This window comes from Aedes aegypti, chromosome 2 (assembly GCF_002204515.2).
Source record: "Aedes aegypti strain LVP_AGWG chromosome 2, AaegL5.0 Primary Assembly, whole genome shotgun sequence".
NCBI lineage: Eukaryota > Metazoa > Arthropoda > Insecta > Diptera > Culicidae > Aedes > Aedes aegypti.
In genome coordinates this window covers 433,211,108-433,238,077 of record NC_035108.1, presented here as the reverse complement: position 1 = coordinate 433,238,077, position 26,970 = coordinate 433,211,108, and the positions used below count along the sequence as shown (strand labels likewise).

At 39.8% G+C, this 26,970-nt stretch overlaps 1 protein-coding gene across 3 annotated transcripts in view; it reads right to left on the bottom strand.

The window, feature by feature from the left end:
- The window catches only part of LOC5575569 (centaurin-gamma-1A), a 649,196-nt gene that overhangs the window by 23,697 nt on the left and 598,529 nt on the right, over positions 1-26,970 (bottom strand). For 2 of the 3 annotated variants that reach the window (XM_021847784.1, XM_021847785.1), the window contains exons 3-4: positions 10,533-10,674; positions 10,332-10,466 (exon numbers count right to left, since the gene is read on the bottom strand). In XM_021847784.1, coding sequence (XP_021703476.1) covers positions 10,332-10,466; positions 10,533-10,674 — 277 coding nt within the window. Of the gene's footprint in view, positions 1-10,331; positions 10,467-10,532; positions 10,675-13,033; positions 13,137-26,970 lie in introns of those variants that run through there. The other variant, XM_021847786.1, reaches the window with a different exon arrangement.

Here is a 26,970-nt window from a genome sequence, read left to right as displayed (position 1 = left end):
CACGGTGTCGTTTGTTGTGTTTACCTCTCCTATATACCGTATGTATTTATGATCCGGTCCGGTCGGCCGCTATGTATGTTCCTTATTACTTCCCCCTGGTTTATGTTTTATACCGTTCATTCGCATTTGTTTCGGTGCTGTGTAGGACTTGGGAGGTAACACACACCATACATCGACAGAATAAGGATAAGAGCTCGTAGCATGTTGGCATTGAATTTGGTTCGGGGAATAACCGGTAGAGGGTACAGTATCCTTGTAACGGCGTAACGTTCGGATCAGTGGCCAAAAAGGATATGCGCTACTTTGCGGTGCTATTTCGGTAGCCATGGTTCATGTACGGAATGTAGCAACCGTTGATATCGTAGACACTAAACTTGCGAACATTATTAAACAATTATTGTACAGTGTGTCTCTGTTTTTGCTATGTAAGGTGAAAGTGAATCGATGTCAAACCTCCAAATTTCAAGAGCACTCCCGATTTGAAGCAAATATCCGCAAAATAAGCTGAAAACTTGATCGAATAGTCACTAGTTGGTGGTGGCCAAACGATCAAGTTTTCAGCTAAAACAGATGTTCGATTCTCCAGATTTGTGCTTAGATTCATCTGATCAGACCAGAAGCTTGTCAAAGATTTTGGAAAAATGCGCCAAGCTCTTGGTACAAATTCATCATACGATTTTTTTTGTAGTATTCTCATGCTTAGTAAAACGTGACATGGTTTGTGAAGGACCCTCAAAAGTTCTGTCTCGTGAAAAGAATGATTGAGAACATCTACAATGAAAATCCTGTGAAACTAACTGTAATAATTGCTACAAGAAACATTTTTAACAGTTAGAGAAAGACAAATTGCCGTGAGCATTCCTGGAAGTAATTCTTTTTTTTTTTATTTGCTGTGTCGTTAGATTTAGACACGGCTCGGACCTATGTAGATCCATCTCGCCTGGAAGTAATTCGTAAAAGTTACTGGGACATCATTAGAGAATTATCAATTAATCTAATCCCGACTAGAGGTACATAATAAAAATATAATAAGAAAATGATATGTATATCTTATTATGATATAATTTTGTTAGACACCGTAATCCACAGAACATATTGAACAAACATATATCATATTGTGTTATATTTTTTAATATATTTCTTTTTGTTAATTTTTAACAATTTTATGATCAAATGAAATGCACAACTGTGCATTTTAATCAACTTGAGTTTTCAAATCAAGCGAAGTAAATATATTTTTTATTTGAGAAGAATGAAAGAAAAATCTCATTGGTTTGTAAAACCAGCCAAGCGGTAACAAAATGTATTGATCTTACTTTAAGTAGATGAAAAAAACCGAGTCATTTAATTCCACTAGAGTTTGTATCCTTTGACAGATACGCGTATTTCGACCTCAACTGTAAGGCCGTCTTCAATGTCGTGTACAATACTCGACTTGAAGAAAACCATCATGCACACACTCAAAAAAATCCAAACGTCGTTGCTACGTGGAAAATCACGTACATCATTTGAAATTCATTTTGTCTCGACTTCATCTGACTAAGGTGATGTTTACCATACCATTATTAAGCACCAAGTGGTGACCCGGTAATGTTTACCGTGGTTAACCTATTAGAGTTACGTGAAATTCACATCCGCACTTGAATTTATTTTGACAACCGCATTTCGCATTCATTCGGTGTTGTGTTTACGTGCGAAGAGGATGGCCGCTGTTTTTTTTTCTAAAAGCTTGAGAAAACTTTACAACGTTTTTGTAATTAATTTCAAGGTAAAAATAGTTTGGATTTCCAAGGTTTTCATATTAATTAGTGTTTCCACGCAGCAGCAAAGGTTGACTGGAACATGGAAACCTTTGAAGGCGATTCAAATAAACACAATTCCTGAGTTGGAGAGCATCAATAAATGGCAAAAATATCCTAGCAGTGTTTTTATTCAACTACAAATTGCTTGATTTTTATACCGCCAGTGCACCAGTACTCGTGAGCGGAGTACTTGATCAGTGATTGCATTTGCATAGAATAAATATTCCAATTTCCTATTTATTTAATCTTCTTATTGTAAAATTGAAAAATGAGAAACCGTACCAGGGTAGTTTCTATAAAAATATTTTAATAACTTCCATTAAAAAATCATCTCGGATCTATTAAACCACTTTGTAAAAAAGTAAAAAAGTTTTTCACCGGAGGAGAAATTATGTGAAGACTTGTTGCAACGTAGAATCCAACGACTCAATTTCGTTATTTTGTTTGCTTTACCGCAAAATGAAGATGTACTCCCAACTCTGGGCAAATCTCGGGATATCGCATATCGGCACTTGCTTGGAATAGAACGAAGATTGACAAGGGACGGTAAGCTACAGAAACAGTACGTCGCATTCATGGACGAGTCTCTGCAATTGGAACACATGCGAAAGGTCGGAAATAACGAAGAGGAATCCGTAAAACGGTGTTATCTACCTCATCACCCAGTCGTCAAGGAAGACAATATCTACAATTTCAATGGAAAACTTCAAATTTTAAATCAAATTCGTGTAGATCACTGTGTCATCCCAAACGCTGTTTCCGTTGAGCTACACTGTTTTTCTGATGCTTCCGAAAGATCATGTTGAGATTGTGTGTACATTACAAGCCAACACAGTAACGGAACGGTACAAATACGGCTAAGGTAGCCCCACTGCGTACCCAATCAATACCTCGGCTTGAACTATGAGGTGCACTTCTGTGTTCCCAAATGTTTGAAAGAGTAAGGAAAGCTACAAGATTACAACTTCCGATTTACTTTTAGACGTATTCAACATGCGTGTTGCGTTGGATTGCAGCTACTCCAACAACATGGAGCACATTCGTTGTGAACAGAGTCGCTAAGATTCAAACACTCACTGATGGAATGAATTGGAGGCATGTAGCCGGCATAGATAATCCGGCAGATCTCGTATCCCGTGGACTGAACCCTGAATACATTATTAACATGAGCATTGGCCAGAATGGTTGAAAAGTGGTATTAAAACGAGGCCTGGTACATCCTCAGACAATTTTGAAGTCGGTGAAGAAGAAAGACGGCGAACTTCGGTTGCGTGTGCGACACCCTCAATCGTAGAGTTCAATGATGTGTACCTCAACAAATTTGGATCCTTCACGGACTTCATTCGCGGACAGCGTATTGGCTAAGGCATCGTTTCCCAAACTTGGCTATCGCAACTCCCCAATCTCTCATCGCCTCGCTTGTTTTATCATTAAAAAGCGAATTGGTAAGGCGTTGGGGGGTCGCGAAATCCAAATTTGGGAAGCTATGGCGCTAAGGCTTATAAAACTCCGAGAAACGCGACAGAAGAAGGGTTTCCCGAGAAGTGAAGATTTGAGGGCGACAAATATGCTGTAATTCGATACGTTCAAAGATAATTTTTTTGCTGAAGAGTGGAAAGATATTGGGAAAAGAAGATCCGTGTCTACAAGATCTCCATTAAAAATGAAAAAACTTGGAAGAACAGGAAGGCACCAAACATCGAGTAGTAACAACTGCTAACACAGTTGATTATGAAGAACAATCATGAAAAACTACTGCATGCCGGCCCACAACTACTACTGCGAGTAATCAGACAACAATACTGGCCACTTGGAGGCAGAATTTCGACAGAAGATTTTCCCACACTTCTAGTACAGGTCGAGGCCTGTCTCAACTCGCGACCGCTGACACCATTATCGGTTGATTCAGATGGCTTGGAGCCGTTTACACCGGCGTATTTTCTTGGTGGTACGTTGTTAGCTATACAAGACGTCGTCATATAGGCGAAGGCGGTTGGTAAATGGCTGGGCATGGCGTACCATTGGTACCTCGCGTACCTGAAGGAATAAAATAGACCCCTTTGTGCGGTCCTTAGCCTCTTGCCCAGCAACTCCTATCCCTACCTCCTCGCGGTACTGGCCGGGATACGAGTAACCTTAGAGAAGATCGGGTAACCAACCCCCGGTGGGAACTTTGGTCGTATGCTGACAGGGAAGGGGGGGTTTGCTTTTGCTTTTGCTTCTGCAAACCTTGAGCGTCTGTACTCCATGTTAGGAGCGGCTCACAACAGCGTCTGTTCCCCATGTCAGGGGCGGCTGATCATCGTCCGAGTGCCAGAGAAGGACTCTAAGCTAAACTGCGCACTATGGTCCTCCGAACATTTAGGGGGAATGGTCCTCCGGAAATCTAGGGGGTTGGTGTCAGGCCCAGCAATCAACGAGAGAATACGAACCGGGACAATCGGCGAAGACCACAGCGACGTAAAGGGACTAGCGATTGGAAGCTCGGTACGTGGAACTGTAAGTCTCTCAACTTCATCGGGAGCACACGCATACTCGCCGACGTGCTGAAGGACCGTGGATTCGGCATCGTAGCGTTGCAGGAAGTGTGTTGGAAGGGATCACTCCGGAAGCACTGATGATGATAAAGACGCTTTTTACGCGCAGCTCGAACGCGAGTACGACAGCTGCCCAAGCCACGACGTCAAAGTCATCATAGGAGATCTAAACGCTCAGGTTGGCCAGGAGGAGGAATTCAGACCGACGATTGGAAAGTTCAGCGCCCACCGGCTGACGAACGAAAACGGCCTACGACTAATTGATTTTGCCGCCTCCAAAAATATGGCCATTCGTAGCACCTACTTCCAGCACAGCCTTCCGTACCGATACACCTGGAGATCACCACAGCAGACAGAATCGCAAATCGACCACGTTCTGATTGATGGTCGGCACTTCTCCGACATTATCGACGTCAGGACCTATCGTGGCGCTAACATCGACTCTGACCACTATCTGGTGATGGTCAAACTGCGCCCAAAACTCTCCGTCGTTAACAACGTACGGTACCGACGGCCGCCCCGGTATGACCTAGAGCGGCTCAAGCAACCGGATGTCGCAGCGGCATACGCGCAGCAACTCGAGGCTGCATTACCGGAAGAGGGTGAGCTGGATGAAGCCCCTCTTGAGGACTGCTGGAGAACAGTAAAAGCAGCCATCAACGATGCAGCTGAGAGCAACGTCGGGTACGTAGGACGGAGTCGACGGAACGATTGGTTCGACGAGGAGTGCCAGGAGGTTTTGAAGGAGAAGAATGCAGCGCGGGCGGTCATGCTGCAGCAAGGGACCCGGCAGAACGTGGAGCGTTATAGACGGAAACGGCAACAACAGACCCGCCTCTTTCGGGAGAAAAAACGCCGCCTGGAGGAGACGGAGTGCGAGGAGATGGAACAGCTGTGCCGGTCTCAGGAAACGCGTAGGTTCTATCAGAAGCTCAACGCATCCCGCAACGGCTTCGTGCCGCGAGCCGAGATGTGCAGGGATAAGGATGGGAGCATTCTGACGGACGAGCGCGAGGTGATCGAAAGGTGGAAGCAGCACTTCGACGAGCACCTGAATGGTGCTGAGAGCACAGGTAATGAAGGACGGGACAACGGAGGAAATGCCTTCGTCAGTACTGCGGAAGACGGAAACCAACCAGCCCCCACTTTGAGGGAGGTTAAGGATGCCATTCATTAGCTCAAGAACAATAAAGCTGCTGGTAAGGATGGTATCGGAGCTGAACTCATAAAGATGGGTCCGGAAAGGCTGGCCATTTGTCTGCACCGGCTGATAGGCACAATCTGGGAAACAGAACAGCTACCGGAGGAGTGGAAGGAAGGGGTAATCTGCCCTATCTACAAGAAAGGCGACAAGTTAGATTGTGAGAACTTTCGAGCGATCACCATTCTAAATGCGGCCTACAAAGTATTATCCCAGATCATCTTCCATCGTCTGTCACCTGTAGTAAACGAGTTCGTGGGAAGTTATCAAGCCGGCTTCGTTGACGGCCGATCGACAACGGACCAGATCTTTACTGTACGGCAAATCCTCCAAAAATGTCGTGAATACCAGGTCCCAACGCATCACCTTTTCATCGATTTCAAGGCGGCATACGACAGTATCGACCGCGTAGAGCTATGGAAAATCATGGACGAGAACAGCTTTCCCGGGAAGCTCACGAGACTGATAAGAGCGACGATGGAAGGTGTGCAAAATTGTGTGAAGGTTTCAGGCGAACATTCCAGTTCGTTTGGATCCCACCGGGGACTACGACAAGGTGATGGACTTTCGTGCCTGTTGTTCAATATTGCGCTAGAAGGTGTTATGCGGAGAGTCGGGCTTAACAGCCGGGGTACGATTTTTACGAGATCCAGTCAATTTGTTTGCTTCGCGGATGATATGGACATCGTCGGCCGAACATTTGAAAAGGTGGCAGACCTGTACACCCGCCTGAAACGCGAGGCAGCAAAAGTTGGACTGGTGGTGAATGCGGCCAAGACAAAGTACATGCTAGCTGGTGGGGCCGAGCGCGACAGGGCTCGCCTAGGTAGCAGTGTTACGATAGACGGGGATACGTTCGAGGTGGTCGACGAGTTCGTCTACCTTGGATCCTTGCTGACGGCTGACAATAACGTTAGCCGTGAAATACGGAGGCGCATCATCAGTGGAAGTCGGGCCTACTATGGCCTCCAGAAGAAGCTGCGGTCAAAAAAGATTCACGCCCGCACCAAATGTACCATGTACAAAACGCTCATAAGGCCGGTAGTCCTCTACGGGCATGAAACGTGGACGATGCTCGAGGAGGACTTGCAAGCACTTGGAGTCTTCGAACGTCGGGTGCTTAGGACGATCTTCGACGGTGTGCAGGAGAACGGTGTGTGGCGGCGAAGGATGAACCACGAGCTCGCCCAACTCTACGGCGAACCCAGTATCCAGAAGGTGGCCAAAGCTGGAAGGATACGATGGGCAGGGCATGTTGCAAGAATGCCGGACAGCAACCCTGCAAAGATGGTATTCGCTTCGGATCCGGTTGGTACAAGAAGGCGTGGAGCGCAGCGAGCTAGGTGGGCGGATCAAGTGCGTATCGATTTGGCGAGCGTGGAGCAGAACCGAGGATGGAGAGATGCGGCCACGAACCGAGTATTGTGGCGTGAAATTGTTGATTCAGTGTTATCTGTGTAGATGTTAACTAAATAAATGAATATAGGCGAAGGCGCCGAAACCACTAGGTGACCCGTTATCGTATTTACTAGATACGAAACGATGAGCAAGTTGTTGGAGACATTGATCCTCAACAGGCTACACAGAAGGTGCGGACGGCCTGTCCAACAACCAGTTTGAATTCAGGAAAGGTCGATCTACTCTGGACGCTATCCAGTCGGTCGTTCTGACAGTTAAGTTGGGGCATCCGTTACTGCGCGGTTGTCACACTGTATGTGAAGAATGCGTTCAAGCAATAGCCTACGCACTTCACCGCCTCAAGGCGCAGTTGTGTAAGCTTCTAGAAAGCTATTTTGATGGTAAGATCCCACTGTATGGCACAGAGGAGGGGCAGAAAAGCGTTCGCATTACCGCGGGAGTACCTCAAGGTCCAATCCTGGGCACGATGTTATGGAATGCTATGTACGATGACGTACTGAGACTGTCCCTTCCGACGGGTGTTAAGATTGTTGGCATCGCCGAAGACATTACCCAAGTGGTCTATGGCGAATCGATGGAGGAAGTAGAGTTGGCAGCAGCGCACTCTATCTCCATAGTTGAGGAATGGATGAAGTCTAGGAAACTAGGACTGGCCCGTCACAAGACTAAGGTGGTGGTGGTCAACTAACGCAAGTCCAAGCAATGGGTGCTTATCTCGGTAGGTGATTGCACCATAGAGTCCAAGCGATCCCTTAGGCATCTTATGGTAATGATCGACGACAAGCTCAGCTTCGCTAGCCACGTTAGAAGGGCATCTATGGCTATACCCAAGTAATCATCTTCTTCTTCTTTCTGGCGTTACGTCCCCACTGGGACAAAGCCTGCTTCTCAGCTTAGTGTTCTTATGAGCACTTCCCCAGTTATTAACTGAGAGCTTACTATGCCAATGACCATTTTTGCATGCGTATATCGTGTGGCAGGTACGAAGATACTCTATGCCCTGGGAAGTCGAGAAAATTTCCAACCCGAAAAGATCCTCGACCGGTGGGATTCGAACCCACGACCCTCAGCTTGGTCTTGCTGAATAGCTGCGCGTTTACCGCTACGGCTATCTGGGCCTCCAAGTAACCAGTAAGCACGATAATGCGGCACGGTAACAGCATTATATGCGCATATAGGGTAATCATTTGATGCATGTCAGTTTTATATACGCATATAATGCTATTATAATGCCAGAAAAGGCGAAATAGCGTGCCATTATAGTGCCAAGATATAACCATGCTTCTCTGCACCACTAATGCTGATATAAGACCACGTGAGAAACGTCAGTTGTTTTCGCCAGGTTTTTAGGGCGAATATTTTGTGCTTTCGCGTACGCAGCCAGGGAGCTTTCGCGTATGCAGTCAAGCAACTGGTACACGAGGTAAATAAATGAATGAATGAAAACGGAAACCTCTAATAGTATGCAAAAAATGTAATAAAATGATACAGATAGTACTTCTCAGTATCAGACATATTTGTTCTGGTAGTTTCCATCCTTTTGAGGACTTGCAATTGCCACATTTTGATCCTCGTTTTATGATGATGAAATTCCTCATTTTGCGTCTCGAACCTGCGACACCCGTATTGTTGAGTTGTTGTCCTGCTCCTTTGCTCATACGGCCACATCAGATTGGAAAGAAAAGTGACCAATTTAAACCATCACTTTTCCCCGTCATAAAACCTGCAATTGTAGTTGTGAGAAGATTTATGTTTGACTCCCTCTTACCACTATATGCAAACACAAAGCACGTGGTATATCTGTCAAAACACTGGATGGCATTTAAACATGCCCTGTATTCGAATATAAAGCCAATATAGTGCTTATTTAATGCCTGTATGCATCAGGCTTAGAAGCATTAATGATGCTGTAATAAGGTTTCTATGCATCGGAAGTGCTGTTATAAGGTGTGTAAGCATTTGTGGTGCTATTATAATGCATGTACGCATCTATGATGCTGATTAAGGGCTTATTATTAGTGCTTATGGTTACTTGGGTAGCGGCGCTTTCAAGGATGATGTCTAACAGCTCTGCTGTAATTACCAGCAAACGCATGCTCCTGGCAGGCGTGGCACTATTCATACTGAGGTACGGAGGACCAATCTGGTCAAAAGCGCTTAGAACGAGCAGAAACCTAGAGCGGTTGGAAAGTACGTATAGGATCATGTGTTTAAGAGTAGCAAGCGCATACCGAACAGAATCTAAAAAGGCCGTGTGCATCATAGCCGGGATGAAGCCCTTCGGGTTCATCATTAAGGAAGATGCTCAATGCTTCAACCAAAGAGGTACCAGAGGAGTCCGCAACGCGTGTAAAGAGACAACGCAAAGAGGTTGGCAGCAGGAATGGGATAACTCCACTAAAGGTATCGGCTAATACCAGATGTGTCAGATTGGTATAATAGAAACCGTGGGGAAGTGAACTTCCACCTGACGCATTTTCTGTCAGGACATAATTGCTATAGGAAGTACCTGCATAGGTTTTCGGCACTCAGAATCTCCTGCGTTGTGCTGTTGTGGAGGAAACAGCGGAGCATGTCGTGTTCGATGACCCGAGTTTTATTGTTGTGAGAGATTGCATGCTTGCTAAGTGCGGATGGGATACGTCCATCGACAATTTAATAGAGAGAATGTGTGCAGATGCCGAGTGCTGGAATGCAGTAACTACGGCTGTCACTCACATTATGTTAGCATTGCAGCGCCTATGGCGCGTCGACCAAGAGTTGGCTGCAGAGGCTGGTCCCTTGTAACATTGTTTAAGTCGGCTAGGAGAAGCAGTTTCTCTAGGCTACTTCTGGTTAAGTGCTATATGCACTGGCCCCTCCTCGAAGAAATAACCTAAAGAGGTTCCGGGGAGATTAGGGTCTGAAGCTTAGGGTAATGTCGGTGCACTCTGTACACCACTTGTCACCTCAGTGTTGGAGTCGGTAGGATGCTTCACTAGTGGAAGGTAACGACCGACTATTCAACACTCAGAATCCGACCTAGATTCAAATGCGCGCGTGGAACAAAAACTATACTTTGAATCACCCTAATTTATGACATTTAAGGTGAAGATAAATCTAAGCCAAAGCTCAAGTTTTAAAGAGCACGGATCTGGAGAACTAAACATCCCTTTAAGCTTAAAACTTAATCGATTGGTCACTAGCTGATGGTGACCAATCGATTAGATTTTCAGCTCAAACGGATGTTTGATTCTCCAGATCCGTGCTCTTGAAAATTTGAGTTTTGGCTTCGATTCATCTTCACCTTAACAGTACTGAATCCATTGTTAAATCTTAATCTTAACGCCTAACGAATGATTCTAATACCAAGAGTATTCCGAATGCACTCACCATCCTGAAAGACTCGCTCCACGTTCAAACCGTAGGTGGCACATGTTTCATAGTACGAACACCGTTTGAGATCCTGGGCCAGCTTCCGTGCTCGGGCATCGTCGATAACCCGGGGCGATCGTTCGCTGATGGCATCTGAAAAGATTACCAGTAATTAGTAGTTGTTTGGTTCAAATCTTCCTGAAGAAGGTTGGGACTAACCTTGCGTTCCGACCAGGATGATCGGAATTTCCGCACTGTTCCGGTAGTGGGACATTTTGGTGTAGTAGGTGTAGACGGCGTTGAAGCTCTGCTCGTTCTCCAGGCTGAACACAAAGATGACCGCATCGACCCAGGCGGCAAACTGTCGGAAATAGAAATAGAGGAAAAGGACAAAATTTAGAACACTACATAGTTTGAGGTTTCAGGTTTTATCTAGTCAAAGTGCGCCAATCTGGGCGTCACACAGGAACGTAATTGATTTGTCACGGTGGTGCGATAAATCATACAAACATACATGGAATTGCGAGTGTATCCCGTTGGGTGTTCCCTTTCTTTTTTTCGAAATCGATTCAGGCTTTTTTCCCTTTTGTTCGTTTTTGAAAATCTGAATCGGGAAGGGACACTCGTTGCCTACAAGGGGGAAGAGTACATTAAAGCGATTTCGGGTGCACATTATTAACTAAACGGCGACGAAGAGGGCATTCGATGAAACTGAGACCCGATCAGGAGGGCATTCCAGAAAAAAAATGTCTGAATTATATTAGAATTTGTTATTAATATCAAACGTTTGTCATATAAGGATATTGTCAGGCATTGCCGGAATCGTTCTCATTTGATTTAGAAGCATGATCAAAGCAAGCGAAGAAAAACATCCCATATGTATCGCTCCATGAACAGCAATGTATCGCAAGTTGTAACAAGCTTGATAAATAGCAGCAGCGACCGAGAGCCCTAAAGAGAGAGCGATGACAAAATCCATTTTTCTCGCTTGTTTACCTTTGGGGTAGGTTTTTTTTATAATTTTGATATTCCTTTCTGATCGGGAAGGAATTTATTCACATTATTGAATAGGGTGAATAGTGCGCAATTCCTTAGAATATCCGAAGAAATAGAAAACTTATCTCAAATAGAAGCTCTGATTGATTTTGAAGTATTTATGATTGATCCGAATCGTATTTCTTTCGCAAACGAAAAAGAAAAGAAATCCGTTACAGAAAAAAAAACTCATAAAACAAACAGCTGATTTCCGGCAGCAGTGGGTCACTGTGGGCTTCCGCCCGGTTTTGACAGTTCTTCAAACACGTTTAGGGGCCCGCATCTGCAGGGGAGCGGAAAATAAAACGACGACGACCATGCAAGGTCAACGAGGGAGAATCGCCAAAACAAAAGCTTTCGCTTTATGAACCCGTTTGATCCGGTGCTGCCGTAGGATGCGACCGAGACGTGGGATTGTTTTAATTATTTCATTTTCGGACGTGGCGTATAAAAGCCTTGTCGACTTTTAATGAAGTGGAAAAAATTGGAAGACTGCTTTCAAGGTCAGGTCTGTTTTAATAGCTATTCATATATTTATGTAGACGCGGCCATATGCAGTCAACCGTAATGATCCCATTCCGGCAGCTGAAGTTAGTTGGGAGAAAATTGCTCTGAAATGAGGGAAGTTGATGGAAGCAAAGTAGGTTTGATGAGAAAGGAAATCGAAACAATCAAAGCAAAGCCTCCATAACCAGGCAGTTGCTAAAATAGTTGTAAAAACTGAAGCACATTTAATACCTTCTTTCCTTCCATTTTTAATTGCGAAATTCTTGTTTATACTTATAGTTCTCTCCTACACCTTGCTTTCGTTTACTACTATAGCAAAATAAAGTGCATGATTGCAGGTAAAGACAGAAGTAGGCTGTTGTTGAATAATTTGTTTATCTGGGAACACTTGTGACATTTGACAATGATATTATTCGTGAGGTAAAAAGTGGTTTCGCGACAACTAGAGAAGAATCGCATAAAACCGACAAAGATACAATACACTCAGGTATCAAGTAAGGTTCTTCGGTAAAGCACATCTTGTTTCTGCTATTTTGTTTTTGCAAACGCAAACTCAAAATTAAATTATTGTATTACCCCTTGCCCAGGGTGACCACGCGACCATATCAGTGACAAACAGATACCATACATGCATTCGTTCACGTGGAGCCATAACGAGGTTATGATCCGAACCAATGAGGTGAATATCTCTCCCTTTTGTTTCCGTTACTAGTTTATTACCTTTTGCGTGCGCTACGTTCGCTAAAACTGGAAACGGAAATGAGCAATTTTCGGCTCTCCGTGACATTGCGAGAGTCAGTAAATCATCCTATGATAGTCCATTCGAACGCGCAGCAGTAGATGACAGTAACAGGTAAACAAATGAATTTTCGCGTGTCGTAAATCACCTTAGCAACGGATGCTGTCGGAAAACAAAGCCTACTGCCGGCAGTGTTGAAAAACCGTCTCCATAGCGATGTAAAGCTGAGCGAAAAATTGTAACAATTTCCGTGAGTCAGTTTTTTTTTTGAAAACCAACCTCAAAAACAAATAGAACACAAATCATTCGACACCCCATGCGAACTGTCGACTGAGAGATGATTTATTGCACTCGACTAATGGCCATTTTTCGACAATATCTACACCCAAACAACAGCGCTAATGAAGACTTCCGTTAAATGGTTGCAATACCTACTTACAAATTGTGTAACGTGCCCGTTCCCTATAACGGTTACAAATCGTCGATCGATGACCCCTTCACAACTCCGAGGAACAGGGAACTAATAAACCGTGAACTTCACTGGCGAAAACATTGAACTTGACTGAGTGACTGCAGTGGCGAAACTACCATACAAGAGCCAATGCACAGCCCGCAGGGAAGTAGCGTCTAGCCTCCAAGTCTGGGTGGACGTTTTTTACCTTTTGCCTATTTCGAAAACAACCAAATTTGCATTGAGCGCAGGCGCCATATAACAGTGCCACCCTCGTCTCGTCGCGTGCTGGTAGCCATTCTTGTTGACGACTGACGGGACGACTCACGACGAAACCGATTCCGGTCGTACGCCTCAAGACTAGGAGGTTACAAGTGTTTCCTTTTACAATTGGACCCCGCGAGTCACGACACGACTCAGTACAGGAGGAGGATGGTAATGAATCATTCACTTCGTTCCAGTAGTGCTTGGTGGCAGGTGAAGGAAGAGTTCGCTGCCCGTTGAAGAGGGTGCTTGCTTGACGCCACCTAGGTACATAGCAGGCAGTGCTTTACTGGGTGGGCGCTGCGGAAGGAACGAATGCTTAGGTACCTACCTACTCGCTTAAGAGTTGTGTACGATGTTGATCGAAACAAAACAGTCAGTGGCATAACTATTAGACAACGATAATTTACATGAAAAGTATCTCAGCTATCGTTTTTCCATCATCTGCTATCTTCATATAGAAATGCTTCCGTTTGAACTGCCTTCGGATTTCCAGTCAGTTGTTCAACGCACAGTCAGGTCTCCTATAAGACGCTGCTACTCACTTTGCTCCCATTGCAATTTCCCAGCTGCATTCAGTCGGATGAAGCCGATTTTTCGTTTGTTACTGGGGCCTAATATGAACTTATTACCTACCAAATTTCACTCGAATCAATTGGAAGACATCTGATAAATTGCGTAAAGTGGGTGACAGCGTCTAATAGGAGACCTGACTCATAAGATTCTTACGAAACACAAAACGTCCGATGTTCACAAGAAATTCTTGTCGTTACCTTCAAAGATCTTAAAAATATCATTCTCAAATTCAAAGAGCGATTCTCTAAATACACAATGGTCCCAAAGAACTTCATAATTAATACCTATGATTCTTCATAAGAATTTATTCCCTTAGAAATTCGTATGTAATACTTATGTGTTTTCACAAGTGTTACTAATCATTGTCATAGGCTCGCTTATGGATCTCTATCGTGAATATTATGTTATTAACATCGACCCTCGTATGAAATTGTTACGAAAATCATATTCCATTAGATTGCCATATGGAAACTAATAAGATTTTCTTATGAAGCTAAATCTGTTTATAAATCTGAACTGAGAAAAAAAAGTTACAGCATTCCGAAGTTGGCCCAATTTTGCCTGTCCCAGTTATTTTGACAACTCCATTCCGTTTCCTCAGTGCATTAGGGTTTTGTTCTTCTTCGTCGTAAGTGCTACTATTCGCCGTATCAAACTTTAAATGTTCCACTACGGCGGATATTCAAAGTTACCTGCAACATAGATTCATTATCCAAGTGTAATTTTGTGAAAGCTGTTATGGTTTGTACACTTTGTACACCAAAAATGCAATAAAACTACTGTATTTTGGTAAATAACTTCAGTTCAATTATCCACTTTGCACTTTTTCACCGAAATCGCATGGACGAACACGATTTGAAAGAAATGCTTAGCGATCGACCACTTTTCAACACAAGTTTCTTCCCGCCCCCGCACAGTGGGACGAAATAAAAAAAGTGGGACATGTGTGTTTGCGCTGAAACTATTGGGTTTAGCGTTTCGACATGTTCTACAAAGTTTCATCATTTGTTGAGTACTTAATTTAGACACTGAAAAAAATTTCACTTAAAGTGATATACACTGAGAAAAAAAATTAACTTTTTTCATTTGTCGAAGACGGAAAAGTTCTATCTCCTACACTGACGAAGTTAGGGGGTAAACATGATGGATACCCCCTTAAAACTCATATTTTCTCCATAACTTCTAAATTTGAATTTTTGCATTTTTACAATGTTCTACAATGTTTAAGGTGCTGTGAAAATACACATTTTTGCCAAAGACACTGAAGCACTAGCTCTTCATTTTGAAGATTTACGAACGATTTTCTGATTTTTTCACATCAAATTTAAGGGTGCATATCTTGTAAAGTTGCAAGTAGTAGCAGCTAATTTTAGCATCATGCTGTTCCTCAACCTATACCCTTTTAATATATGTACGAATAATTGCGGGGTTAAGCGGGGCTCATCGCAGTTTGCCTAATTGAAAATTGTATTTCCTATAAATAAATGTATGTTTTCTAAATTTCAATTACTGTTTTTTTCTATCTGTTATTTTTTATGTTTTGTTATGATATTTAACTCTTGGCCCATTTTACAAACGGCACATTTATAATGTTTACTGTTTAAGTTTCAATTTGACACGGTTAAAAGTTGTTGTTTCTGTGAAAATTACTGGATTTTTTTTTCAAGTGTATCAGGCTTATTAATAGTTAAACACAGTTTATTAATCCTTAAATACTCAATTTTGTCCCTATACTAGATACCGTTTGCCGCTTTTTTATTTTGCAAAGCTAGGAAATCAATACATATACAGATATACAGCGCTATAATAGAGATCTAAGCGATGTCATTGATACCTATCAAAACAAATTTGTATCTTTCTATGTTTTAATGTTCTTAGGAGTGAAATTCAATTATTTTTTATAACTAAGATTGTAGTATATACAATCAAATTATACATTTGAATCAGTTGAACAGTTGATTTCAACTTTATAGCGGTATTTAGCGCTTTGATATACTTATAAAAATGTTGTCAGATACATGGAAAAATAAATATTACTTTACAAAATATAACTGTTCAAATTTTGACAAAAACCGTAAAACATAACATTTTATCATCGTTTAAAATGGGCAAACATTAAAAATTCCAAATGAAAGCAATACTTAAAAACTATACCACATAAATAAAAACTACAAAAAATATATGTTTAATTATAGGAAATACAATTTTCAATAAAACAAACTTGAATGAGCCCCGCTTGACCCCGCAATTATTCGTAAATATATTAAAAGGGTATAGGTTTAGGAACAGCATGATGCTAAAATTAGCTGCTACTACTTGCAACTTTACAAGATATGCACACTTAAATTTGATGTGAAAAAAACAGAAAATCGTTCGTAAATCTTCAAAATGAAGAGCTAGCGCTTCAGTGTCTTTGGCAAAAATGTGTATTTTCACAGCACCTTGAACATTGTAAAACATTGTAAAAATCCAAAAATTCAAATTTAGAAGTTTTGGAGAAAATATGAGTTTTAAGCGGGTACCTATCATTTTTACCCCCTAACTTTGTCAGTGTAGGAGATAGAACTTTTCCGTCTTCGACAAACTTTCATGAAATGAGGTCGCCTACAATACTTCCTTAGACAGTTTTCAATTTTGACAATAATTAAAAAAGTTAATTTTTTTTCTCAGTGTATATCACTTTAAGTGAATTTTTTTTCAGTGTCTAAATTAAGTACTCAAAAAAATGATGAAACTTTGTAGAACATGTCGAAACGCTAAACCTAATAGTTTCAGCGCAAACACACATGTCCCACTTTTTTTGATTTCGTTCCACTGTGCCCCGTGGGTGACTTAATTCGCCGGGCACTTATTTTCACTATGGAAAACCTTCGTACTTCTTCACTGAAGGATTTCATTCCAATCACACGCCGTAAAACTTCAATAAAGCATAAAATTTTACGATATTTCCTCATCCGCCGCGTTTAATTGAGAATGTAAACAAAGTTCAATCCGTCGTACTGAGAAAAAAAAAGCTTGTGTGCATCAATGTGTGCGCGACGCTCGACGTAAAAATACGATTCCTTTGATTGTGTTGTTTTCGCTGTACTGTGAGCAAATGCCATAATTGTACGGTCAAAAGGAATTGTGTTCATATGTTCGGGCTGAATTTTGATGACGAACAATTAATTTTAAAGGAAATTAGTATGTTCCATCATGCTGAAGGAATGGAGGGAGATGCCCGTAGATCTATATATTCTAGTAAAATATTTTATTATAGCGTTGATATGTTGTGTTTTAACCAATCAATACACACAGTGAGCCGTAAGTTGTGAGACGAATCTGGAAACTGATTGCGACGGAGTTGAAAACGATACGACGGATTGAGAATACGGTAAGATGCATTTTCTTTGCATTATTTCCAAAAAGAGATAACATTTATCAAAATGTTATTGTACAATGCTAGAGCCGTTTTGAGAAAGAATTGTTTGGCATCGGTTTGTATCAGCATCATTAACTGCAATACTGGGAAAATTGCAGTTCTCACTGATCAATGCTTAATACGATGGATACTAGCACATCACACTACTGCTTCTACTTTCCAATCCACACGTACGTTTATCAAGATGCATCTATCTTTATCTCCGCACATTTCTGTTCACGTTAGTTTATACACCACCTCTGATGTAACTATCTGATGTGGAAAAGTTTTCAAGATCTTCATATGACCAAGATAGTACCAGGCACAAAAATCTTCGAAACGGTTACACTAATTTGCTTCATTTTTTCACAACAGACTCTTTTTGAAATATTGTTTTGAACAGCGGAACTTGAAAAAACAATCTGTAGCCTGAGATATTTATGGGAGATATATAAAAACGTCGGTCCCCCAATAAATTTTTGGAATATCTTCGGATCCAGATGGCTAATAATCAATAGCGACACAGATGCTTAAAATAGAAGAGTTTTTTGAGGGCTGCCGGTAGAAGGGCTACAAGCTAACAGTTGGCGCCAGCGACAAAAAGTACAGACTTCAACCTTTTGAATATTCAGTTTCTCTCACTGGTCGCCGAGTGGCGACACTGATGTTTGTATTCCACTCACTGATCGCGCTACGCTGGATTCTCAAATTTCTCAAACTTCCAGCACAAGCGCATGGAAGAATGGTAGACGAGATCTGTCAAAACGTATGGAAAATAATTGAAATCGTAAATTACTTGCAAATTAGAAACTGGATCGAAAAAGAAGTGATAAGGAATCAAGCGTCAAGTTGATAATCCATGGTGCTTTCTTTGCTTCAGGATTTCGTTTTTACTACCACTGAAAAAAGAGCCATCTATTGCCCTCAGTTTTGAATATCGTCCTATTCTAGTTTGTTTGGCCCAGTGTCACCCACTTTAATGAAAAACGAACAAAAAAATTAAGCGCTTTCAAATGCATTACTCATGAACGTATTCTCATGATAATAAATCTTCGAGCTGTTTAGTAGAATACCTATAAGTAGATGAAAAAACCGAATTTAGTACTATACCATTTAATTCCACTAGAGTTTGTATCCTTTGACAGATACGCGTATTTCGACCTCAACTGTAAGGCCGTATTCAGTGTCGTGTACATCAGTCGAGTCTAGTACACGACACTGAAGACGGCCTTACAGTTGAGGTCGAAATACGCGTATCTGTCAAAGGATACAAACTCTAGTGGAATTAAATGGTATAGTACTAAATTCGTATTTTTCATCTACTTACGTATTCTCATGTTCAAAAGAAGATTTCATGTCAAATTACAAAAATGGTTTAACAATCAATCAGCTCGTACACATTTTTGGCCCAACCTTACCCCCAACAACGCAAAGCTGGTTAAACATGAAAAGAAGTTTGCAATTGGGGCCCAGATAGCCGTAGCGGTAAACGCGCAGCTATTCAGCAAGACCATGTTGAGGGTCGTGGGTTCGAATCCCACTGGTCGAGGATCTTCTCGTAAAGGAAATTTTCTCGATTCCCAGGGCGTAGAGTATCTTCGTACCTGCCACACGATATACACATGCAAAAATGGTCAATCGGCAAAGAAAGCTCTCAGTCAATAACTGTGGAAGTGCTCATAAGAATACTAATCTGAGAAGCAGGCTTTGTCCCAGTTGGGACGTAACGCCAGAAAGAAGAAGAAGAAGTTTGCAATTAATTTCCCTGATATTTTTTCTGACTTTCTTCAATAATAAATATGAATATCCCAAAGTTTTAGATCAAATTGATATATTTTTCGATTATTCACATCATGTGAACAAGTGATGTCAGCCAAAACGACCCTTTTGAATTTTCCTATATTCGTGGATATTCTTCCTCCTAAATCGCTGTTTCAGTTCTGAAATTCAACCAAACCTAGTACAACCAATCTCATTCTAAAGAGCAGACTTTATTTTGCAGATTTTTGAAGATGTTTTGAATCGTATTCGGCATGTTTACCATTTCAGAAAAAGAAAAAGTGCATTACATGGAACTTCTCCAAAAAAAAAACATGCATTTTTTCAATGCTTTTGTAAGATATCTAGGAAATGCTCTCAAATAATTTACCACTTAATGTGTCACGAACGTTCTACATTCAATGTAATATGACTTCATTTGCGCATTTCTGCGCCAAGATTTGTAAATTAATATTTTTGAGAAACAGTAAATTAGACCTTCAGATCACCGAACTTGATTTGAAGATTGCATTTTTTGGTCAACTTCGATTTCCAAATAGATTCAGAAACGACAAAAAATTTACCCACGATACTCTACTTCAAATTGAATTCAAATTCAAATTACATTTTTTTTTTTTTTTAAATCTTTATTAGAGTGTATTTTAACACACGAGGGCTAGTTCTACACTAATTCAAATTACAGTTTTATCAAGTAAAACAAAAAAAAAAACGCTTAAATCGATTCTGCCAAATGTACCGGAAAATCGATCCACCAAATTGCTTTTAAAAATCATGTTTTGTCAATGACTTAAGATTTTCGAACGATTTGAGAGATATTTGTACTTTTGGCCAACATTTGTATGGAGTGCGGCCACTGTGCGACGGAAACTTAAAAAATGTTTGATTACTAAAATCTTCTGATTGAACTTTGACAAAAACCTCGAATCACATCTCGCATAATAAAGGTTAATATCCAAAAAAAATCGAGGCATCGCTAACCATCGATAAAAGTTAAACAATTTCCCGGTTTTACTGTCTTTTTCTAGGTGGATGAAAATTCCCATCTTTTTCTCACTTTTCCCAAATCTGTACAAATGAGATCCAAACGACCATCGAGTAAAAACCATGAAAACCAACTTTTACTATTAGCCTCTGTACGTGCCATAAATTATTTTGTCCTCATGACTTTTACAGTGCGCCGTATGTTGGTGCTGTCTCGCTCTCTCTCACGGGCATCTTGAAAGCAGGGCGAACAGTAAAAGTGAATCGTTTTATAGCATGCATAGGCTCATGGTTCTCAAACTCGATATCGAGATACCAAGTATCGAGTAAGGGAGTAAACACTTCCTGTGTTTAAAAGTTTAAATTTTACGCCAATGGCATCACATTACACTGTTATTGGTCTTGATATGGATTTAAAGAGAACTTTATTATAATTGTAAACATCTAAATAACAAACAAAATACTTATCTTTTACAGTAGTAACATTAAATACGGAGTTTTCTGAATTTTGTTTTATTTTGACTGATAATCAAAGCACAGACCAATGTGGTAAGCAAACACGGTACCTAGTCGACACGTTTTCGTTGACATTTGACAGTCTTTGCCTTCATCATTCCCAACATGAGTGGTCAAACGAACGTACGAAAAAAAAAAGTTTATTGAATACAGCTAACCAGAAAACGGTACGGTTTTGTTTATTTCTCTTCATAATAAGAGTTGCTTCCACTGCATGCGAGTCACATTCGACATAAAAAGCAAAATCAAACTTTATCGAAACGAACGTCACGAAAAATGTCGAATGTTTACAACACTGGCACAGGCAAACAAACTTATAACTCGAATTATAATCATCAAGTACCAAGAATAGCTCTGTCAATGTTTGGTAGTTTGATGAACGACACACTCGTGGCGCTCATATCGTTTGTTCATGTTTGGCCTTCATGCACTAAAGGCACTTAGTTCTCGATTAGATATAAACATTAGACATCAATGTTCGCGTGAAATTTACTGCGATTGTCATATAAATTCTCCAAATTTTACTTATTTTGCAGGATTGACCATGTTTGGTAAACTATTGCGCTCTAGTAGATCAAAAAATTGAACCGAAACAAATAATAACTATAAATTTACAGCAGAACATTAATATTAATATTAATATTAATATTAATATTAATATTAATAAGGTTCTGATGAATTCCTAAGTTGTCATGTTCTCCATATTTTTCGTGAATCTATGTTTGACTGAACTTGGTTCTGTCTTTAATTCAGAGTGTCTTTAAAAGCATTTCCATTGTTGATGGATATGCCTGCCATGGCTTGAAATTGTATACTGTGTTATACCGTAATCCGGGGTATCATTGATCAGCGGGGTAACATTGATCGGAATGACTTATCTCAATAAAAGTTCGTGTTACCATTTATTGATGAAACATTTCCAAATTACGAATGGTGCTTCTCTTTCTTATATTCATGAGTTAATATTTTTGCGAAAATTGCGTTCACCTTATGCGTAAATTTGTCAACTTTTCGAAATAATGATTTTAATTGTTAAGGATGAACACTACCGCAGATACATGTCTCACATAAGTTCTGAAAACGATATAAGCAAGGAAATGTGGTTCTTACTAAAAACCACATCACCCAAAACGATTCCGTTGTCAAAACTTTTATAAGTATACTCAATTAGGCAACATTACCGAATAACTGTTAAGAATGTAAAATTTCTTTAGGAAATTGCCTACCCTTAGGCGGTTCGAGGTGTTTTTTTATTTTAAAATTACTCAAAAAGTAAATGACTTGTAAGTGTTTGGCATTCATATTCGGCTTCAGAGGTCATGGTTTAAGTAAGTAACTACACTTTTACATAGGTGATCAATGTTACCCCATATCAGCTAAATTCAAAAACCACTTAGAACATTATTTTAACATGCTTAAATCTTTCAATAAACAAAATACAGTATATAGTCTCAAGGTATGGGTGGCCGAACTTGTTTTAAAAATATAGAATTTGCAACATAAGCATTTTCAAACGAAATATTAAAAAAGCTTTCAGAAAAATGATGAATGTTACCCCGGATTGCGGTACCCAAAATCTAAGCTATAAAACCCCACATGTCTTTAAAACGACCGACTTGAGGGTGAATGCGTATTTGTCAACGGATTGAAACATAATAACAATATTGTGTTCAACTATGAACGCTAAAGGCAACATACTATCCACTTTAATGATTATAGGATTCAATATTTTAAGATTAGAATTTCAGTTAGTTCCTCAAGCAGTACGGTGACATAAGGCCTGGAAGTCCTTCTCACAGACTATACCACGGCACTACGGAGCATATTAAATCCGCTCTGGGGCAAACAAGTCATTACCCCCCACGCTGGCATAGTGAAAATTTTGCATACATCCCGCCTTCTCGACTTCGCTACTACATACTCTTCAACACAGGTGAGGGTGAAATTCTGAAGCCGTGTGCAGTAGTGCAATCAACAACCGTCGCCGTCTAGAACTCCAGAAGCACTCGAGACACACGTTCTTTGACATCGTAGGAATAGAAACTCCTCTCACTCCCCAGCTACAGGACGCTACTTGAGAGCATATTCCAGCATACATCATGCACGAATAAGCAGCATCACGAGTCGAAGGTGTAGGTACGAAGGTGGAGACGTACAAATTCAAAAGGAAGCATATTTATGTATATGCACAGCTAGAGGGCTCGTCATCCGCAAGAGAGGACTTTAATCACACTTTCCAACGCGGTCCCGGACCGCTTCTTGGATTTCGTCTGCAGGAAATTCAGAAACATGCAAAACTTGCACAAATTCATAACCTGCCTCGCCTCAGGCGGTTGTCGTCGAGGGCTTGAAGATTAGATTACATTTCAATTTGCAATTTTTCCTAATAATTATGGGGTTGGTTGGATGTAGGCGCCTTTTCGGCAGCAGACATTCGATAAAGGGAACCCATCTGGGAGGAACACTTCGTGGTTTACGGATCGTCAATTACGGGAGGTGTAAATTAAAATTTTAATCGCAAGAAAGTGAATAACAAAAAATGAGAAAGTCTTATAAAAAAATGTATTACTCTTTTTTTTATTAATTTTGGAAAGACGTTGGATAGTCTTTTTTCTTCAGTGTCAACTGTCATTAGTTTTTCAATTTTTTCTTTGATTTTTTTTACAAAAGTTTATTAAATTTGAAGCTATTTTCATATACAATTCTATGCTTCTTTAATCTTTCTTCAATGTTTGATGTTTTTCTTAGCTGATTGCTTGTGGTATAAATTAATTTCATATTTGTACAACATTCCAAAAATTATACCCTTGCTGTAAAACTAAGCATCACAAATAAGTAATGAAGTGATAAATATCGTTTTTAGTGTTCCCTTTCCTTATTAAACATTTGAAATGATGCGCGAAAAATCTTCTCATCCAAGGGGCTAAATAGTACTATTGAGAAACGTAACTGATTAGCATCTAAATCGGTTATTTATAGTCGTCCTAACCCTATCCTGAGGATTGTAACATAAAAATCAATAAATCGTAAAAATACAACGTGCGTCGATGGGTTTCTAGTGGGATTGAAAATCGAAAGTCTCATTGCACAATCAACCCCTGCCAGGATCATCCAACGCTCGGATGTTGAGCTATAATTTGCGTAACAGCAAATCAACTGTAGCTAAAATACTTTTTCATCCATCCACAAAGATCCTCATATGCATCTCATTTGCATTCTTCGGTGCTGCAAATCTGCGCGCAAAAGTCAGCAGCGCGAGGTTCTCAAATGGCGCCGCACCCCTCCCAGACCTAATCAATTAACGCATCATTTGGCTCGGAAACGGTTACATGCGAAATAGGTGACGCGCGGTGCAATTCGTTCGATTCCAATACCCCAATGACCGACCGGTATATGCAAATAGAAATTTTCCATGCTGCAACATGCAAATGAGATGCCACGCACGGGACATACTATATGAGTTGCAAATCTCTGTCGTTCGTCACGCGTGTGCCATTAGGGTGGCTCAAATGATAACAAAAAATGTTCGAATATTCCATCTCCCATATCTTACAATCTTTATGATGAAAATAGAGTTCTGTTGAATGTTGTTCTTTTGGTAGAGATAAAAATACATCACTACACCTTATTATACTTTAGTTTTTTTATGAACAAAGTTTGTGAATGGAAAAAAAAATATATAAATTTAACTGGACTGAAAATGGGACTTAAGCATAGCTCCTAAAATTATAGCTATCTCATCTTCCATCCATCAGATTCCTATATTTTCTTTAGCTATTTGTTTTCCATGATTCAAAAAACAAATTTGGCTTACTTACAAAGGAAAATTATTTGTACTTACAAAAAAATCTGTTATGTTCTGAACAAATTTCTTAATTTCTTCATATAAATTTCCATCGTTTTTGGGCCACTTTAAAATCTTCACTAATTTTTCAGAAAATTTGACAGAACTCCATTTTTATCAAGACGATTGTAAAAAAAGCTAGGGGAGATGGGATATCCAAATTAGGAAAAAAATGAATCACCCTAGTGCGGCATTCGTTTTCCTGCTGCTACTGCTCGGTGTGATCATCGATTGGATTCGAATCGGCACTATTGTTACATATTCCGTTTGCAGATTTTTTTATATGATCCACATGCGCCAGCCATCGCTTGGCTGCGGAGTGCAATTAGGTTGCAATTTGGTATTATTTTTGCTTATTTTAATGACTTTTTATTGTTATGGATATCGGTGCGCAGCGTGGACATATAATAATGTCGATGGTGGCGAGAAAAAAAAGTATAGTCTGCATATGACGGGGGGAAGAATGACATTGAATGTGATTGAATACCGCGAAGGAGGTGTAGCGAGGGGTATGGGAAGGATAGCAATTATGCATTCTTTGGAACGTCGTTTGGATGTTTCCAATAGGTTAATGGTTTTATAATAATTTCCAAGAACAGATGTTTGTTGTCGCATTTGATTGGAGTCTACAACGGAAGTTTTAGGATTACCAAAGTTGTCAAAGAATTCAAAAGAATGCTACAAGATCTCCGTGAGAAATACACTGGACAAACAGATAATGCCAAATAAATAACTAAATACTCTAGCAGATACCCCGGCACAATTACCGGCAGAAACACAACACAGTTAATTCCAGGTATATAACAAATATTTCGATGGAATTCCTCCTAAAATTCTTTCCAATGATGCAACAGGAATTGTGCTGTAATTGCACATAGAATTGGACAAAATATCTCACATTATATTCATCCAAAGAACTTCCAGGAATTTATCTACTTGTTTCCTTTTGACCTAATATAACAATAATGCCAAAACTCTGTTTTTTTATTTGAAATTATTTAATTTAATAAAACGGAAATTTTCACATTTTGAGACAAATAAGAAGATACTGTCCTTCAATTTTCCGTTCTGTATGATTTTTCTATCTATGCTTTTTCTATTTATACTTTTCTATCTATACTTTTTCACAACTGAATGCAACATTGAGCTTAACTTACACAAAATCGAGCTCTTGTGGATTTACTTTTTTTTTTGTCTTTATTAAAGTGTTTTTAACTGACGCTACATAGTGGGACGAAACTGAAAATTGACGGTCAAAACCTCTTAGAGGCGTGTCTTGGGGACATTGTTTTGAAATAGCATCCCGATTAATAATTAAAAAATAATTTTTAAATTAGATTAAATAAGGCACCCGAGCAAAAAAAAATTTTTTGAAAAAAATATTTATTGGGCGATTATTACTTCAGCAAAGTTTTAGTTCTTTTTATTCAGCCATTCCATGAAAAACCGATCTAGTGGGCCACCGAATTCCGTGAAAATTTGCTATTTTGTTCCTTATCCGAAATAAGGATACACGTATTTTTGGATTTTTTGATTAGGGTGACAATTTCCAAAATAGGGTGACCCGGAAAATCGCGATTTTGCAAAATTTTTATTTTTAAAATAATTATAACTTTTGAACCGTTCGACCGATTTTAAATCTTTTTGGACGAAATGAAGGCTAGAGATTTTGACTTTTCAGGAAAAATATAAAATTTCACAAAAATTGTGTTTTTTACATGGAAAAACTCAATAGTTTCCGTTTTTTCGTGTTTTGAAGGCCTCGGGACCAAAGGGGCTATTGCTGTTCTCATTTTTTCTTGAAAGTTCAGAAAATGTAACGTTTACTGTCAAATTTTCAGCGATGTATGTTTTTTAGTTTTTGAGATACAGTCGACTCTCCACAACTCGATGTTCTATAACTTGATATATTCTATAACTCGATGGATTTTTCGGTCCCTTGAAATTCCCATACATCTTGCTCTCCATAAGTCGATATTTCTATAACTCGATGTCTCCATTAGTCGATGTCACGTGTGAGCTAAATTTCCCTCCATATCTCGATATCTCTCTAAAAATCCTTTTTATAAAGGGAAACATGGATCACTTCTTGTTTGGAAGTGAAGAAAGACTTGCAAGTTGTAATGAAAGTTGAAAAAACCCAAAAATAACATTATTGATTTTCAGTAAAAATAAGTGATTTCTCGAAAATTTTAAGAAAAGTTTTTTAAATATGATTTTTTAAAATGCTATCAACAAAATAATATTGCTTTCTTACAAATGTGATCATAAAAGATTAGGAAGTACAGAAATTTGATCCTTTAATTTTAGGTTTTTTTTTGTCGGTGTGTTCTATAACTCGATAATTCTATAAGTCGATGGTCCCTTGGATATCGATTTATGGAGATTCGACTGTATATTTTTCTGAATATAAAAAATCAGTCATTTTTCATCGGCACACACTGTAGATCTCAGCGCATTAAATTTTTAATGTTAAAAAAAAATCATAACTTTTGAACAGCTCAACGGATTTCCAATCTTTTTTAATGGAAAGAAAGCTTATGATTTCAACTTATCAGAAAAAAT